The sequence below is a fragment of the Haliaeetus albicilla genome, chromosome 3, assembly GCF_947461875.1.
Source record: "Haliaeetus albicilla chromosome 3, bHalAlb1.1, whole genome shotgun sequence".
NCBI lineage: Eukaryota > Metazoa > Chordata > Aves > Accipitriformes > Accipitridae > Haliaeetus > Haliaeetus albicilla.
In genome coordinates this window covers 21,147,140-21,164,408 of record NC_091485.1, presented here as the reverse complement: position 1 = coordinate 21,164,408, position 17,269 = coordinate 21,147,140, and the positions used below count along the sequence as shown (strand labels likewise).

Sequence of the window (17,269 nt, the reverse complement as noted above, 5' to 3'; positions counted from 1 at the left end):
CAACTTCTTGTGCCCCTCCAGCTTTCTCGCTGGCATGAGAAGCTGAAAAATCCTTGACTATAGTCTAAACACTACTTAGCAACAACTGAAAACATCAGTGTGTTATCAACATTCTTTGCATACTGAACTCAAAACATAGCACTGTACCAGCTACTAGGAAGACGTTTAACTCTGTCCCACCTGAAACCAGGGCCGTATGGATGAAAATTGTGCTAATGATCTTTACTTTCTCATTTTCTCCACTCTGCTCCTTCCCAGCCCCTCCGTAAGCCTGGCATGTGCGGAATTCCAAGCCAGAGTATTTAAAATCCTGTGTATGTTCTCTTCATTTTTTAGCAAGGTGTTCATCCTAACTCTTGGAATTTTTAATAAAAATAAAAGGATGATGAGAAGTACTTAGAGTTACATATTTCAAAGAATTAAGATACAGTATTAAATTACTTTATAAGTAGGGCTATAAGTTCAGGAAAATGCTTAGCAGATACATGGATCATTGCCATAATTTCTATCCAAAGTATAAACCTCTCCATTAGCGAGAGTTTTCCTAGTTTTCTGCAGGTGTTTCTGAGGATGTAGTGCCCTACAAGTCATTTTGTATTCTATTGTGTGCTATTAAAGATGAATGGAAAGAAGATTTGGAATTTTTATATATTGTGTGAATACTGACAAATTGTTCGAGAATATTAACTCTTCTAAATTACTGTGGAATTTAATGTAAAAATAAAAAATAGATTGAGCATTGTTTTGGGGTTTTTTTCCTTTTAAAATCTCTATGTACTAATAACAAATTTGCTCGCGTCAGAATGATACAAAACAATTTCAGTATGTAAGTACAGAGTAACTGCTTTGGGTAAATTACACTGAATTTAATGGCTCCAGAAAATCTAGTAATGTCTTTGTTTACCTTATGTATGCTTAATTTTATCTTCAAATAGATGTCATTGGTTAATATTTGATAATGTGACTACTCGATGTGTAACTTTAGTAATATTTTACAGTATTACCTGGCAGCTCCAGCCAGCATTTAGGTTTAGTCATAATAAACAGAGATTTATGGCGAACTATGTGGTTTGAAGAAAAGGCTCCGTTATCAAACATTAAAATATTGAAAGCTGAAATCTTTCTTGAAAGGTAAAATAATAACATTTTGCTTGAATGCCCATTAGTTACACATGAAGAGTGCAATTCTGGCTCGTAGCAGAATAATTCCAAACAGGACAATAATAATCTTTTTCCAGCACGGCCTCATTACTTGAATGAAATACGCTTGTGAATTTACACAGATGGAATAAATACAAGATAATCACAGGATCTGTGGTGGTTCTAATCTAGACTGACAAACAGTTATCTTGGTTATGAAAACAATTCTAGAAATTCAGAGGTAGAGCCAACTGTCCTAATTACTGGACTGATATGAACTCTGTGAAGCAATTTTGTTGGTATTAATTACTATTTGATTTAGATTTTATACATATTTTCAACAAAATTACTTCTGGCACTGCTGATATTATTTGAGATCCCACTGGTATGACTCTAATCACAATTTTATAAATGTGCATATTTGAACGTGGGATAATGCAACCTCTTTCTTTTATTAAATGTATGAAAAGCTGCTTAATCTACCTGTATGGACAGAGGGTAACTGACCGATGTTTCCTTTTAAGTCTCTTCCGGCAAAATTGTTGAAACATGCCTTGAGATTGATAGATGCAGTAGTAGTGCTGGATACAACATCCCAGAACTTCAATCCCTTTGAATTACTGCTGCATTTTTGTTAAAAGTATTTCTGAAATGTTTAATATATATCTTGTTGCTGCTAAATTGCTGTTCATTTAGAAGACTTAAGAGTTAGTTCATTGCCTAAAAGTGACTGTAAGTATAATTTAAATAACCATCAACCTATTTCTTTACATTCTAGTTTGCCTAAAATGGAAAAATAATGTGCATTTTAAAATGCTTTAAGCTGTCTCTGTATGCATTTAATATGCTGGTACCAGGAATATGGATTTTCAAGCTATGTATATCCTGAGGTTAAATTAAGATATATTTTTTTATTATCCCTGTATATTAAACAACATGTTGTTTAATAGAAAATTTCTTACAAGTGACTTACCAGTTATATATTTTCATTAGTTGGCTTGAATAGCATTTTTAAATATGTATATATTTTTTTTTAAAAGCTTTCTCTGAGCATTTGAAAACATAAGAGTTGCTCAGCAGCCAATGGAATCTGTTATTTTCGGTTTTGGATCTCAGCATCTTGCAAACTTTGTTTGGGGTGAAAATTCTGCTCTAAGAAGGTTAGACAGCTCTGCCCTGGGGACGTAGCCTTTTTAGTCCAAGTGGGTCTAGCATTAAATGATTATGGCAGTTTCCTCTTTCCAAAGAATGAAGTGTCCTGTTCGCACAGTTCTCCGAGTCCCAGAGGCAGGAAAAGCTAGCAGACTTAATCTATAGTAAAGCCTCAGTCTTTCATATGGCAAAGCAGTAAAAAAGAACCATATTTATCTTTGAATTGTATTTAAAACAAGCAACAAATAAACCCCACCCAGAAAACAGAAGGCTATTACAAATTTGCTCCAACAACCTGTTTTAAAGGGTTCTAATATAGAGTACCATAGTGTTGCATTGTAAATCATGAATTTTATACTCTTTTCTGGAATGGGATTAGTAAATTACAGACTTGTCATTTTTTGTTTAATTTTCAGTAAGATGAGGAATTTGTGAAGACTCAGGCTTCCACATAAAAAGTGGGAGTTTGCGAGACCTATTGGTAAATTTCAGAATCTATCTTAAAAAAACTGATATTAAGGTTTCAGTGACTATAATTAGTAAAGCAGTAAATGATCTCTTTTATTTGTGGGACTTCAGAATGTTGCATTAGTGAGTGTTAACTTATTTATGTGAATGCTACTGAAAATAATTATTTGTAAAAAAATCATAGCGGGATGTGCTAATATGTTCAATAAACGAATGTTCATTTGATATAAGTAAGTTATTTCTAGGCATTCTAAATGAAATATCTATTGACAATCAGGACTGAGAGCTTGTCATTTATCATACAGTCTGCTTAAAGGCGTCTGTTAAATATGGAAAAGCCACCATTAATAACCTGTTTCACATCTGGATTTTGCTGGGGGGCAGAAATGCTTGAATCCTCTGTAGAGTCAAACTGAGTTACATTTAAGGCTCTGTTCATTTGAGCGAAATGATACGTGCCTCTGAAATATGCTTCTCTCTTTTTCAGTGAAAATTACTGATGTGAATGGATAGCATGTGTTGCATGGCCATATAAGTCAATTACTTGATCAACTTAAGATTTCCTGTTGTAGAACAGCAGTTAAAACATTTGAAATCAGGCAAGATTAGTGTGTTTGAGAATCAGCAGAAGGCGAAAAAGATTATGGGACCCCGATGTAATAATAATTTATTATAAATGCTGCAATGCATTGATCCATTCCAATTTTCATTGAACATATGAACAAAAACCATGGGAAATATGTCCTATGGGGCCGGGTATTTGAGCAGTTCCCTTCATGGACTGCTGGCAGTTTATATGACAACCCAGGCTGTGGTGGTCAGGATTTCTACCGGCCACTGGGAGGTCTGACGGGGCTGGTGTAGTAGGAGGCAGTCCTCTGTGTGGGACCAGTGGGGAGTGTGCAATCATACCATTCCATGGTCTCCTCTCTTCACAGGCTGCAGATTAAGGTAGATATTATACTGCCTCATGGCATTACCTAGTCCTTTCCCTTCACCTCTTTCCCCCTTTAAGAGCATCCTGTAGCCTTGCTGGGTGGGAACAGCAAGAAATAATTGTTAAAATATTTACACGGTTCTTCAGTTGTGTTAAAACACATGAGAGTCCTGGTAAATTCTGGATGCAGGTGCCCCACTTGGAAGGGTGGGTGTACCGAGCAGGCTGGAGCACAGAGGGGCTTGTTCACACTCTAAATGAACTGAGCTAGTTTAGGTACTAGAATTAGTCATTGTAAGGTGGTATGTTCTTCCCTAGAGAATAACTTACCCTATTTCTTGGCAGGATAAAGTAGTCTGTGTGAAGTTTCCTGATGTTGTGACTAGAAGGAAGGAAAAACTAGTGTGGGTGGATGTAACATAAGCACTTAACTTGGCTATGCACAGAGTCCTTAAAGAGTCTGAAAGCTGCAGAAACATACTTTAAAACCATGTGGTTTGTGACTGCTCAGCAGCTCTTATAATTAGGATTAATCAGTTACTGTCTTAGGTAAAAAATAAAGTTGCTTTTAAAAATATTCATTCTCCAAAATCATAATTAACCTGCTCTGCTTGCTTACTGCTATCTGCAGCCATTCTTGCTAGAAGGATAATACAGTGGCAAAAGCAGTAAAAATAGTAGTTTTGAAATAGTAGTCTGAAATGTTTCTTTCCAAGTTTTGTTTTCGGTAACTGCCATGCCTCTTTAGAGAAGCTGGTTTATCAGCAGCTCAGAATTCTAGGAATTTTAAGGAGCTCGCAATTATCTGAAGTAATTCTCAAGTAATAATTTAAGACTGAGTAATTTTTAAGGCATGATAGTACATTCTTTGGGCATCTTACAAGCATTTTTTTTTCTTTTAAAAAAGCTGTGCATCACCCACGTTTATATTTGAAGAGGAAATAACTCTGCCTTACTGTGCTGGAGAATTAGTATTTACTCTTAATTATACTTCTTCTTTGGCATTACTGGCATGATTAACTTTCACTTGGTTTTATGATTCATGGATGAGTTTAATTTTGTACTTTCAGTATAGTGGCAAGTAAAGGCCATAACAAAATGAGGTCAGTATTTCTTATGTAGGTCTTAAATTCTGCTGGACAAACTACAAATTCCAGGGCAGAGAAACGTACATTACCAGCTGTGTGGATGGTTTATAGAAGCTCAGCAGTGCAGGACCCTTGCTCTGCTTGGAGCTCCTGAAGTCAGAAAAACCTACTAAAAATAACCAGTATCATTACATAGCGTCAGATTGTGCATATGCCTTCCTGGAGAGAGCGTCTTTTGGGAGTAAATGTTGTCACTAGATTTTGTATATGTTTTTTTCAGCCAGTTCTAGTAATCTGATGATTAAACATTTTTCTGATGATTTTCGAGTGTTCATAGTGCACATATCCTATTTCATGGGCAGGTGGAGTGCAAGTTCTGATGACAATTTGACAGCCAAGTCTCTCTGCCCTCATCTTTGTGTCAGAGGTCATGGCAAGATGTCATCTCTGCCCTCTTCTGTCTGCTGCCCTCCCTTTTTCACTCCTCCAGACATGCACTGGATCACATGAGGGAGTAGGCCGGTAGCATGGGACTTATGCTGGACCTTGTGCTCCTTGGCTGTTAAACAGCTCATTTTCTTGTGCCCTGCATGCAATATGTTAAATTGAGGACAAGACACTGCACTGAAGTAGAAACTGCCTAGTTCCCAGTATCATGCTGAGGAAGTGAGACATGGAGACAACTTCAGCCTTGTTGGTCATTTGCCTCGTAAATCTGTGTCTAGTCTCTTCTACCTGAGTCGCTGATAACCCCATGTGTAGGTGCTAGTGTATGAGAACCATCCACTGACATTTCTGTATAAGCTGTGCAAGATGCATATGCCAAGTAGCGGGTGAGGAGGGGAAGAGAAAGCAGAGACTGAGTATGCTGGGTTTCATGTTTCTTTAAAGGAAATAACTTTAAATATTTGTGTAAAGCAAGCCAAGCAAGTAAATGTTACATTGCTTTTAAATCTTTCTATTAGTTAATCTATAAAGAGTTGAAAGCAGCTGTTCCAGATGAGTGGTTGCCCACTGATGATGAATGGTTTAACTCACATGGGAAAGCAGTAAAGTCTCACACAGCATAAACATCTGTAAAAGTAACATATACAGACTTCTGCTTTTATCTTGCCTCCCCTCTTGGGGAACTTGAGAAAAATAAAATTGGTTGTCAAGTATTTTATTTTTTTTTTAATATGACTAACAATATTCTTTATTTCCGTTTCTTCGCCTAGGGTATTTATGTAAGGGATGCACCTTTGAAGGACATAAAAGTGTTCAACTTTCGCCGATTTGTAGCTCTTTTTAGTGTGGTAAATGCCACGAAGCGGGACGCTGGCAACTATCGCTGCATGATTCGGACAGAAGGAGGAGTTGGTGTATCAAACTATGCAGAACTGATAGTCAAAGGTATTTCACAATAAAAATCAGTATTTGCATGCTCAGTGTATGGAATAAGGACCTGCAATTGCTAATTCACCTATAGCCTTATATATATAATATAAGAATGTCACCTATAGCCTGTTACAGTTGATAAGAGGTTCAATAAATAGACCCTATTTATGTAAATCTTAAGAGTCTATCCAGCTGTAACAAGGGAATGACAGAAGAAGTGAAGGCTAATTAACTAGTTACTTGTTGATTGTCGTTTTAAGTATTTCCCCAAAATGCACAGTTTAGAACCATATGTCTTTACGAGATTTTTTTAAAGTAAGAACATAATACTGGCTTTTACCTTCTTTGTGGAGATTGCATTCTAAAAATATATTTACTGCAAAATATGAAAGATTTACATTAAAATGAACACATAAAATACACATATTCCAATATATGAAGGGATGGTTTTAAAAACAGCAGGTAACACTTATATGTAAATAGAATGCATACAGGTCTGTCCATCCTTATTATAGAAAACTGCACTAAACCAATTTTTTAACATTAGTTATATTTAAATTACATTTTGATTTCTTCTTTCATACTAGTATTTTGGAGGAACACAATTTTATTTTTGTTCTATCAGAGACAAAAACAGATTCTGCAGCATCTAACCTATGGAGCCACATTATTATGTATCTTCCCTTTCTGGTCCATTCCGTGCCTAACAAACAAGAAGTGAGGTGAAGGGCTAAAGGCTCTTTTTCTCTTCTTTCTGAAAATAATTTGATCCAGGTTGGCAAGGAGTGAATGAGTGCCCTAAAATTAAATATACCACAGATGTGGGATTTTTCTCTGGGAATTAGGAAGGACACACTTGCATCCTCTGATTTTAGAAACAGTATCCTTTGTTGGTCAGGACTTTTTTTCTTTTGGGGATAGCATTTGGATCATCATGGATGATATCATTGTAGCTGTTCTAATGGAATTAAAGAAACTTACAGGCTAAGGAGTAACAGAGCAAGAAATTTAATTTTTATGTAGTACTTTCTTGTCACTCTGCTTTCCAAATTCTGCTCTAGGTTTTATCTTTTGTGTTAAGATACAAATTAACCTTTCTTATGACTTAGTCACCTAATTAAAGAATTGGTACCTATTGCAGTATAAGAGCTTGCACAGTTTTTGTTGCAGACAGCAGACTGGATAAGGGGCTTTGTTATTAGTTGATCTGGGGTTTCCTCTTTTCTTTCTCTTAACTCTTTAATTATTTTGTGTATTTATAAACCTATATGGGATTTGTCAGGACTTTTTAAAGGTGTGATCTTTTTCCTAAAGGCAACTTCTATGTAGGACAATAAGCAAGGTGTAGGATAACTGTTACATCTGAAAATGTACCATGTATCTTGTTTCTGAAGTCAATATAGAAAGCATGTGTGCCAGAAGCTAGTAGTAAAGGAAGGATTTGAAGGACAGGAGGCACAGTGGCATAAATAAAGAATCAGGCCAAGACATTAAAATCACAAAGTGGAAATTTTGCAGAAAAAAAGATCAAAGTGAGAAGAACAATAGAGTTTACATTGAGAAGAGATGCAGGAACATTAGCAGTTATGCTGTAGATAAGAATGAGGTTTTTTGAATTACATAAAAATTGAGGGGGATATTTAAGAAGAAAATGAGGAGTGGAATAATGGAGAAGTGATATGGTTAGAACAATGTTTTTGAGATGAGGAAGGTTTGATTGGAGAGGAAGAAACTTGGGCTACGGGTTAGACTGGGGAATACTAGGTAACCGGTAGAAGATGCAAGAGAGCCATAATGAAGAAGAAACTATTTCCCAAAAGCAAGAATATGGGTTTAGTGGGTGTGTTTCAGAGAAAATGGAGAGAAACAGGACGAGACAAGGAGAAGGAGGTTGCAAATAAGCAGTGTATAAAGATAACCAGGCAAAACAAATTGTAGTATTTGAATGGATAGATAAGGAAACAAATAGAGTGGGTGAGATGAGAATATAATTATAAAGCATGGTGGGAAAAATGAGGTTATTTCAGTCCAAGCATGAAAAGGAAATGAAAGGGGTGGCCAAAAATGAAAATGTATGGAAGTCAGCAAAGAAAGTGTGGACTTTGAGCCCCAATAGGAATGATGAAGCATCTTTCAGACCTAATGCCAGTGAAAACAAGGAAGAACGGAGGCTGCCTGAAGGAGGCAGATAGAAGATTTACTGCATCAGTAACAGGATGTACAGGAAGACGAAGAAGTTAGATTTTTTTTTTTCAATTTCTTTGATTTAAAGTGTCTTAGTTTATTACTTCTCCTTTTGTGGTGCAGTAGATGAAATTGTGAAGTATATCATTAAAGCATTTGTGCTTACCCAGATCCTTTCAGAAAATTTGCACTGGGCACTGTGAACAAGTGGATAGCCTTAGGGTGTAATCCCATTAACTACTTGTAGAGTGGCAAAGTAATTATGGTAATCCCCATTGCCTGTATTGGAGCTTTTCTGAGACCACCTGCAGGTCATTCCTTCTGACTTAAAAAGACCCATTTCAAACATTGCACTGTAAAGCCTTAGATGACTATACTGAAATAGCAGCATTAGGGACTAATTAGTAAATATGCTTTCTTATTGATGGCATATAATTAAGAAGTTGTATTTCCTAATTTTTTGAGCAGCTTTTCTGCAATGTTAGTTAGCAGAATTCAAAGATAATGGATTGATTTCAGTGCAGCTGTATCTTTTTTTTTAATCCATTACCATCAATACATCATGAAAAATGTACATTTACCCATATTGCATGTAATGCTTAGTGTACTTGGGAGTTACTGATGGCTTAATAATAGTATTTGTAGAAACAGTAGCGTAATTACTCCCCACTCTTTGTTGCAAACAATGAACCTAATTCTCTTCTCGTTTACGCTGGTGTAACTAAGCTGATTTAAGAGGAATTTCCCTGGAATTTACATTGCTAGGATGATAGGAGAGTCAACCCTAGCATTTGTAAGTTCAAGAGAATCAGTTCTTCAGATCTGTTGTGCTCTGTTTCATTCTGGTTACTGAACTTGTAACTCAAGTTGCAAGTAAGTAAATCCTGCAATGGAGTTGGGATTTTTTCAAAATATCTTTGCTTTTAAGTAGGGACATTTGCACAGTAGAGTGGGTTACAGCTCTGTACAACATCCATTCTACTTCACTGTAGACATAGTTTCACTAAATAGGAATTTATTCTAAGTAGATTCCAGTTACTTTCTTATGTAAACCTCTTCAAGGTTTGTAGTGCTGCTGTGGTGTGATGTGGTGTGGCACTGGAGACCAGGTACCAGAACTTCTGAAATCAGCGGAAGGGCCACTAGTATGAGGTGCTGCAAACCAAACCTGAAATTGCAAAGGAATAGGAATGAAATCTTGAAGTTGAGAGATATGTAAGAAACTGCCAAATGTTCTTTTTTTTTTCTTTTTTTCTTCTTCTTTTTTTTTTATCTGAGCAGATATGGTTATAGCAAGGTTTAATCTGTATGGAGGGGAAAAAAAGGGGGGGCAATTAAAGAGCTGTCAGTTAATCCCATGTTATCTTATTAAAGAACTGTAAACATGAATATTGTCAAGTTAATGAGCAACAAGCCTGTCAGTGAACAATTAGTCTGGCCTTAAACAAGAAGGGGAAAAACGTTTTTTTTTTCTGAAAACTTGTTTGTGTTATCTTATATGCCTTTTAGAGGATGGTGAAATAAAGTATTGATTGCTCTATTTAAATAAATCCTGAAGGGGAGGTTTTCAATTTGCCCAAGTGTTTGTTCTGATAGGAAAGGCTGAAAAGACAAGTGCCTTGTCATTGTGTGTGCTCAGACTACATAGTATCCTCATCTAAGTTTGTCAGAGAATTGGATTGAAATGTCACTGTGTCTAATGGGAGACAGGAAATTGGCCTTGTCAGATCACCCACTTATTGTAAAAAACCAGCAGTTTCTATCTAATAGGTGGCATAAAAGTAATCAAACATTGAGCAAAAGGAAAATAGTAGGGTGGAATTGATTAAATGTATTTGGTGAAGTAAATTGGACTTCTACATACAGTTTCTAGGTTGAATTTTTCTAACAGTGGGCAGATCCAACACAGATTAGATTTAGGAGAACTGAATGAGCCTGTCTGAGCAGACATCAGATTATTACAGAGTTCAGACTGCTTATTGAGTTCAAACAGGGTAAACCTAGGTGTCAAATTGGTTAAAAGGAGTTTTGTTAGGTTTTTAAGTGAGGGCATAGAAAGGTAGCCATCTGTAATGCTGGCAGCTTAAACGTCTGCATCTTTCCAAGTGCAAGATTTAACACTGGCAACAGAACCAAACCTCTTCTGGACCTCTAGAGCAAAGAATTTATTCTAGAGGGCAAAATCATTTTGAGAGCAAGACACAGTAAGAAAATATTAACAATTTCTTATCTGTGGTATCAATTGTTCTCATACATTAAATATACACAGGTACTTAATGTCTGTTTTCTCTTTCTGTCAACTAACCCTTCATGCTAGATCCATCAGTCTGTCTGTACCCCTTTTTTACAAACAGTGCTGGTATTAGGACTTATTTTTATGGTTGCCTGACAATTCCTATCATGAAGTCCTGCTTTTGGATGCTCATATTTTGGCAAACTGACTTCAGGCTGATATTCTCCAGTGTAGGTGTGTGCCACAGCCTGAAGGTTTTGAGAAACCTCCAGCCAAAACAGTTGAGAGAGATAGTTCAGCCATCTTAGCAAACTTGCCATAGGAAAGTGCTGAAGACTTGGGGCTTTGAAGCAGGAATTTTTTTTTCAGGAGGGTAATAGTTATATCAAGAACTGTTTCTGTGAAAATCTGTTTTCAAGTATAGTCAATTTACAAGCTACTAAATAAAACCCACCGAGACCCTGAGACTTCTCTGAGTTAAACTGTCAAATTCCCCCCAAATTCTAGATACGGTGAGTGGAATTTAAATGCAAGCAATGATCTGAGCTCCTCTGGGACAGGCTGGATCCAGGCACAGGAATCAAAAGCTGTGAGCTTACCATTCCTGTGGTTTTAGTATACAGCCCTATACCTTGCTGAGCCCTTGTACTGTGAGGGTAAGATGGTGACATGCATATGTGGACAGCAAGGGGTGCAAGAGCAAGAAGCTGCATACTTGGATGAGGTTGTTAGTACAGGACTGAAGGGTGTGGCAAACTGGGAGGTGTTTTGAAATGAGAAGGGAGATAGGTGAAAACTGGGACTGCATAAGCACTAAAAGCTAGGGATAAAGACGGCAAAGTGTGAAGATAAACATACATGCATATGGAAAAATATGTATGTGTGTATATACATATACATGTATGTAGGGTATGAGGATGGGGGCTGAGGCCTGTGAAAAAGGGAACTGTCTGGAAAGGGGAACTGTCTAGTGCAGGAGGGGAGAAGAAAAGCAGATGCTAGGGAGAAGCATGATTAGAAGAACAGCAGCAGACAGGAAGGCAGGGAGAGGAGCAGGCACAGAGCTTGTAGATACAGCCTGGGGTAAAAAAACCCAAACCTGGAGTGGGAATTTAGTGGTGTTTGGAATGTGGGGGTGGTGACCATAGCGTGGGGAGAAAACAAAAACTGAGCAAAGCTGAGAATAGGAAGAGTATATGGATTTAGACCACTTAAGTAAGCAGATGTGGATGGGTGGAGTGAGAGCAGTGCAGGCTGATGTGCCACTGTCTTAAAAGAGAGTTGGCGAGTCAGGAGTGGGAAGGTCAGAGCGATTGGGTTTGGGAGGAATCACGTCTGGGGAAGGGAACAGTTTGTGCCTAGTTAGGGATGGGAGGTAATAGTACTGCTACTTACTACCGGCTTTAGCTGGGTATCTACTAATGTCCAACTAATTAGACTGTACCTGCATAGGCTTATCTGTATAGTACAAGGACATTTGTTTTTCTGTAAAGTTTCAAAATATGTATAAAATATAACAATGACATTTTCTTAAAATGATGAATTTACAAGTAATTTTAAGAACATTAGGATACTGGGTCAGGTCAACCTTTCGTCCTGAACACTCTCAGTAAAGGAATAGTGTAAAATTAGCTCACGTGTTATGCATCATACCGTTTAGAGGCATTGTTTAATTAAACAATTAAATGATTTGGCAGGAATTATTTAAAGACTTTTTTGAAAAAATATTGCATGAAGAACCATGATGTTTCAAAATCATTGCTGTGTCTTTTATTATCAGTAGGGGTATTTGTTGCCCTTCATTCACAATTAAATGCTGCAAAATGGCACTGCTCTCCATTGTTTCCAAAGGGATGGAATCATTTGCATGTTCAAAAGAGGAGCACAATAATACATATATCTATGAAAAAACAAAATAGAGAGGAAAATGGAAGAAAATATTCTTAAAATAAAGCTGTTTAATTGATTTCAAGACTATAAAATTATAATGATTTGATTAGTTTTATAATAACTAAGATGTTATTAATGTGGACATAGCATCAGAGATGATTGATACCTTATTTTTATCACTTCACCTACTCATGTTGTTCTGAACAGTATCACATGGGAATATCATGGCACTGTCTTTCTAACAGTTACTATGTAAATATAAAATAATCAGCTTGCAGGATAAATTTTCTTCCCTGTTCCCCCGCAAATATAGCATGGTTCCATTCTCCCACTCTCTCACCTCAAAAGAAAAATAAAAAAATGTTGTGGTTGCTATTGAGGTAGATTTTTTTTCATTTTTCAAGTTAGCTGTTCTGAGCCACAGAGAAGAAATGTCTATTTTTTGTGTTCTATAATTAAGTTACATCTCAGAGATTTACATTATTTCCACTGGCATCTCTGTGTGAGGCCTTTCCCCTCCCTATAACAATTTTAAAAGAACTGCAAAACATAAACATGTTAGGATCTTGTAGAAAATATTTGAAGATTTTGTATAATTTAAAGTACAAAGCAGTGTAAATAAGAGTTGCCATTTCAAGTATGTTTCCAATTAATATAGAAGCGCATAAGAATAGATAGTTTATATGCATGTACAGCTAAATTTCTTTTTATCCTCTTGTCCTGGTTTCAGCTGGGATAGAGTTAACTGTCTTCCTAGTAGCTGGTACAGTGCTATGTTTTGAGTTCAGTATGTGAAGAATGTTGATCACACTGATGTTTTCAGTTGTTGCTCAGTAGTGTTTAGACTATAGTCAAGGATTTTTCAGCTTCTCATGCCCAGCCAGGGCACCTGACCCAAACTGGCCAACAGTGTATTCCATACCATGTGACATCCCGTCTAGTTTAGGAACTGGGAAGTGGGGGGGCAGGGATTCGCCGCTCGGGGACTGGCTGGGTGTCGGTCGGCGGGTGGTGAGCAATTGCCCTGCGCATCATTTGTACATTCCAATCCTTTTATTACTACTGTTGTCATTTTATTAGTGTTAGCATTATCATTATTAGTTTCTTCTTTTCTGTTCTATTAAATCGTTCTTATCTCAACCCAGGAGTTTTACTACTTTTCCTGATTTTCTCCCCCATCCCACTGGATGGGGGGGAGTGCGTGAGCAGCTGCGTGGTGCTTAGTTGCTGGCTGGGGTTAAACCACGACACCTCTGCATAAGAGAACTGCTGCTCCTTATCATAAAGGCTTTGTCTTTTTCTTATATTTACTGTAAAAAACCCCCACATTTATGTAGGGTGACATTAGAGCATCTGCCTAAAGCTTGTTGTCATCTGCAGACCTCTGGCTTTGTAAGGTGGCCACTATTTTCTTTCCATAAGGGATTATGCCTGTCGCCATTTGTCACAGAATCCAAGAAGTCACCTATCTGTCCAAAGTCTAAAAAGCATTACATTTGAAATTATGGATAAACTTACCTTCTTTTTTTGAGTTAATATTCTGTTTTAAAAACCTATCTTTAGGGGTTTCACAGTACTGAATAGCTTTGTTTACTTGTTTCAAGAAAGATCTACAAGGAAGAAGTCCTCTTTAAGCTAAACCATCATACTAAACGGCCACTGCAACAAACTCGTTTCTGCAATCAGTTGAAATTCCTTCCTTGGATGTACACAGGTCTAAATTCACAGGTCTATTGTACTGTTTTCATAAAGGTATTAATTAGAAAATAATTTGCATGGTATTTATTTGAGACTACCCCAGTGGCCACCAGTAAAACTGCTTTTAGAGAAAGACGGTGGTGCTGCAGTCTGGTACTTACCTGATTAAGTGATGCAAACTGCTCAGTATCCTAAAAAAATTAAGTAATTCTGCCTAAAGAAGGAAGAAATTAGTAAGTCAGAAGAATAACTTTAATACTTTAGTCATGAAAGCAGCTCATTATATTTAGTAGTACGCTGTTTGTATTAAATTGCCTGCTTAACTCTGGGTCTTATGTTTTTAACCAGTCACTTAATAGTGAGCATCATGTTTGTAATGAAAGGTTCATTTTATGTAACCTCGATCTCTGGTAACAAGACTAATTTTAGTATTAAAATATGTTACTAGTATTAAACTGCAGTATATGCAGGCTTTGCTGAAATAATGCAGCTTGCATTAACCTTTTGCACTGTGGTCACAAAGGAATGAAAAATATGCCCCGAGGGATGAAAAGACAATAAAATACTCTCTATTTCAAGTACTTGTAATACTTAGAATGAATTGGTGTAACCACTAACCTTAGTGACCTAACTCCTGAGTTCACATTTTGAATGGCACTTCAGCAGCCTTTAGTAGCATTTGAAACTTGAAAGTAATTAACTGTTCTTTCAGCATGGCTAAGTAAATGCCTTAGGATGCTCTATAAAAGTTCCATTTCATGTCTTGGTTCACAAAACAGCCTAATGATTTAAATTGATGCTAAATCATTTTGAGTCAAGTCAGAACTGTTTCCAGACATGCTATCGCTGTATGAAGCCATAGTTGATATACTTCAGGAACAATAATTTCAATAAAACTGCATTGTGTGTCTAACCAAAAGATGACATCAGTTTGCCATATATTGCTACTCCCTAGCAATATGAAAATGTAAACAATATTCTTTTCTTTATGAACTGGAATCTACCACAACATATAAAGCTATTTTTATGTCTATTCCAGTCAGCAATAATTAGTAGACATCTTTGGAGACATTCTTGATTGTTGTCCACTGTATCATGTTCTTCATGACAGTAATCAATTAGTATTCTTAAGATGACAATATACAATGCTGATGCCTATGTTTGCCGTTTTGTGGTGTCATATTTCAGCAATTACTAACAGATTGCACAGATTGAAACTTACATACAAATGTACAGTGCTAATTAGAAACACTGTCTATCTGAGGCATAGCTGATCTTCAGTGTACTTAGCGCTCTGTGAGTTCTCTTCCTGTAAACGAAAAAAGGTAGCATAACGTAGGATAACTACGTTTGTTAAAATAGCAATTCTGCTATTTCTCAGGAAATATTAATACTTACTTCCAGAGTTCCTTTCTCCCTTGTGCTTCATTCTTTTGTGTTTTTTGCTTTGACTCTGACTTAGAAGTCCTTGAGAAAATGATGAAATATATAAATTCAACTTCTTTTCTGTTTGACTACCTATACCTCAACACTTCGGGAAATGGTTAGCAGAAAAGGATAAATCTGAATCTACAGCTTAGGGAAGACAGATGTTCTACATTCATTACGTATTCTGTGTAGCCTTAAGAAGGTGGAAATGTTTGCTGATAGATATGTTAAGAATATTGGATCAAACAGTGCCTTATTACAGCAGCCTGTTTTCGTTCTACTTGAATATATTTAACCAATGGGAAGGTGAATTTTATGCAGATGTGATGCATGAAACAGCAGAGTAATTTCCTGGTTAAGCAATAGGAAAAAAATGAATTTCTTATTTACCTTTAAAAAGAGATGCTGTCAGCAAATTATTTCTGCAGTCTGATTTAAAATGGGATGTCTATCATGTGATAAATAAAAGTAGTTTTAATATTACTCACTTTTAAAATCTTTAGAATGCAAACTATCAGGAGATCACACATGTGCTTGATCTGTGAGACAGTACTGCTTCTGTGTGATAGTGAAAATAAGCCATTACATGAAATAGAGTCAGACTTATAGTAAAGACTCAATAATTCCCCCAGCTCTCATTTAGAAGGTCTTTCTGTTTAACCAGGATATAGGACTTGAAAAAATATTATATTTATACTGCTTGCACAGAGTCTGAAAATATGAAGGCTGAGTAGGAGTCTATGAGAAATAATGAATAAAAAATTCATTTTGTTTTCTTGCAGAAATCAATGTTCTGGCTATGTCTAAGGTCAGACTACAGTATCAATTTTAGCTTAAAAATGTTAGTTTTGAGTAGGATTTATATTTACATCCAGTAAGAACAGTATGTTGATAAGAAAACATGAGATCATCTTTCTTTTTAAATTGGAAGTTAAAAGTTGCCATGTAATGTCTAGTTAATAGAATTCTAGTTGTACCTGTTTTGAAGTTACATGCTATAAAACAAAAGCTTCATGTTAAAAACTCCCAAGTGCATAAGCAAAAGAGTTTGCATATTGCAGTTTATTGGAAATAAGTTAATCTGTAGTGATGATTTCTTCAGATACATATTTTTATGCAATCTTCAGTTCTAATATAGTACAAAACCCATTGCTTATTTGAATGTTTTAGAAAAAGAAAAAAATGCCATTATAATTATTGCTGCTTTTTGTAACTTATTGTGCTTCAGAGCCACCAGTTCCCATCGCTCCACCTCAGCTGTCCTCAGTTGGTGCGACTTACCTGTGGATACAGTTGAATGCCAATTCCATCAATGGGGATGGACCCATTATTCAAAGGGAAGTTGAGTATCGAACTTCGAGTGGAAGCTGGTATGACATACAGCCTGTGGACTCCACAAGCTATAAGATTGGCCACCTGGATCCTGACACAGAATATGAAATCAGTGTATTACTTACAAGACCAGGTGAAGGGGGAACCGGATCTCCTGGCCCAGCTCTGAAAACAAGAACAAAATGTGCTGGTGAGTACTTAAAAGTGATTGGAAAGTTGTAAGCATCTTTCTAAGGTTGAAAATGTAAGTTATTTCAATAGCAGTTTTTATTGTCTACCTTAAATCAGCAGGCTGCAGGAATTAAGACTGAATGCTTTTAAATATAAGCTATTAGCATTTGC

At 36.5% G+C, this 17,269-nt stretch overlaps 1 protein-coding gene across 12 annotated transcripts in view; it reads left to right on the top strand.

Moving 5' to 3' along the window:
- Window positions 1-17,269, top strand: part of PTPRM (protein tyrosine phosphatase receptor type M) — a 500,309-nt gene that overhangs the window by 188,122 nt on the left and 294,918 nt on the right. For all 12 annotated transcript variants that reach the window (XM_069779033.1, XM_069779028.1, XM_069779026.1 and 9 more), the window contains exons 6-7: window positions 6,003-6,177; window positions 16,824-17,117. In XM_069779033.1, the coding sequence (XP_069635134.1) occupies window positions 6,003-6,177; window positions 16,824-17,117 (469 nt within the window). The remainder of the gene's footprint in view (window positions 1-6,002; window positions 6,178-16,823; window positions 17,118-17,269) is intronic.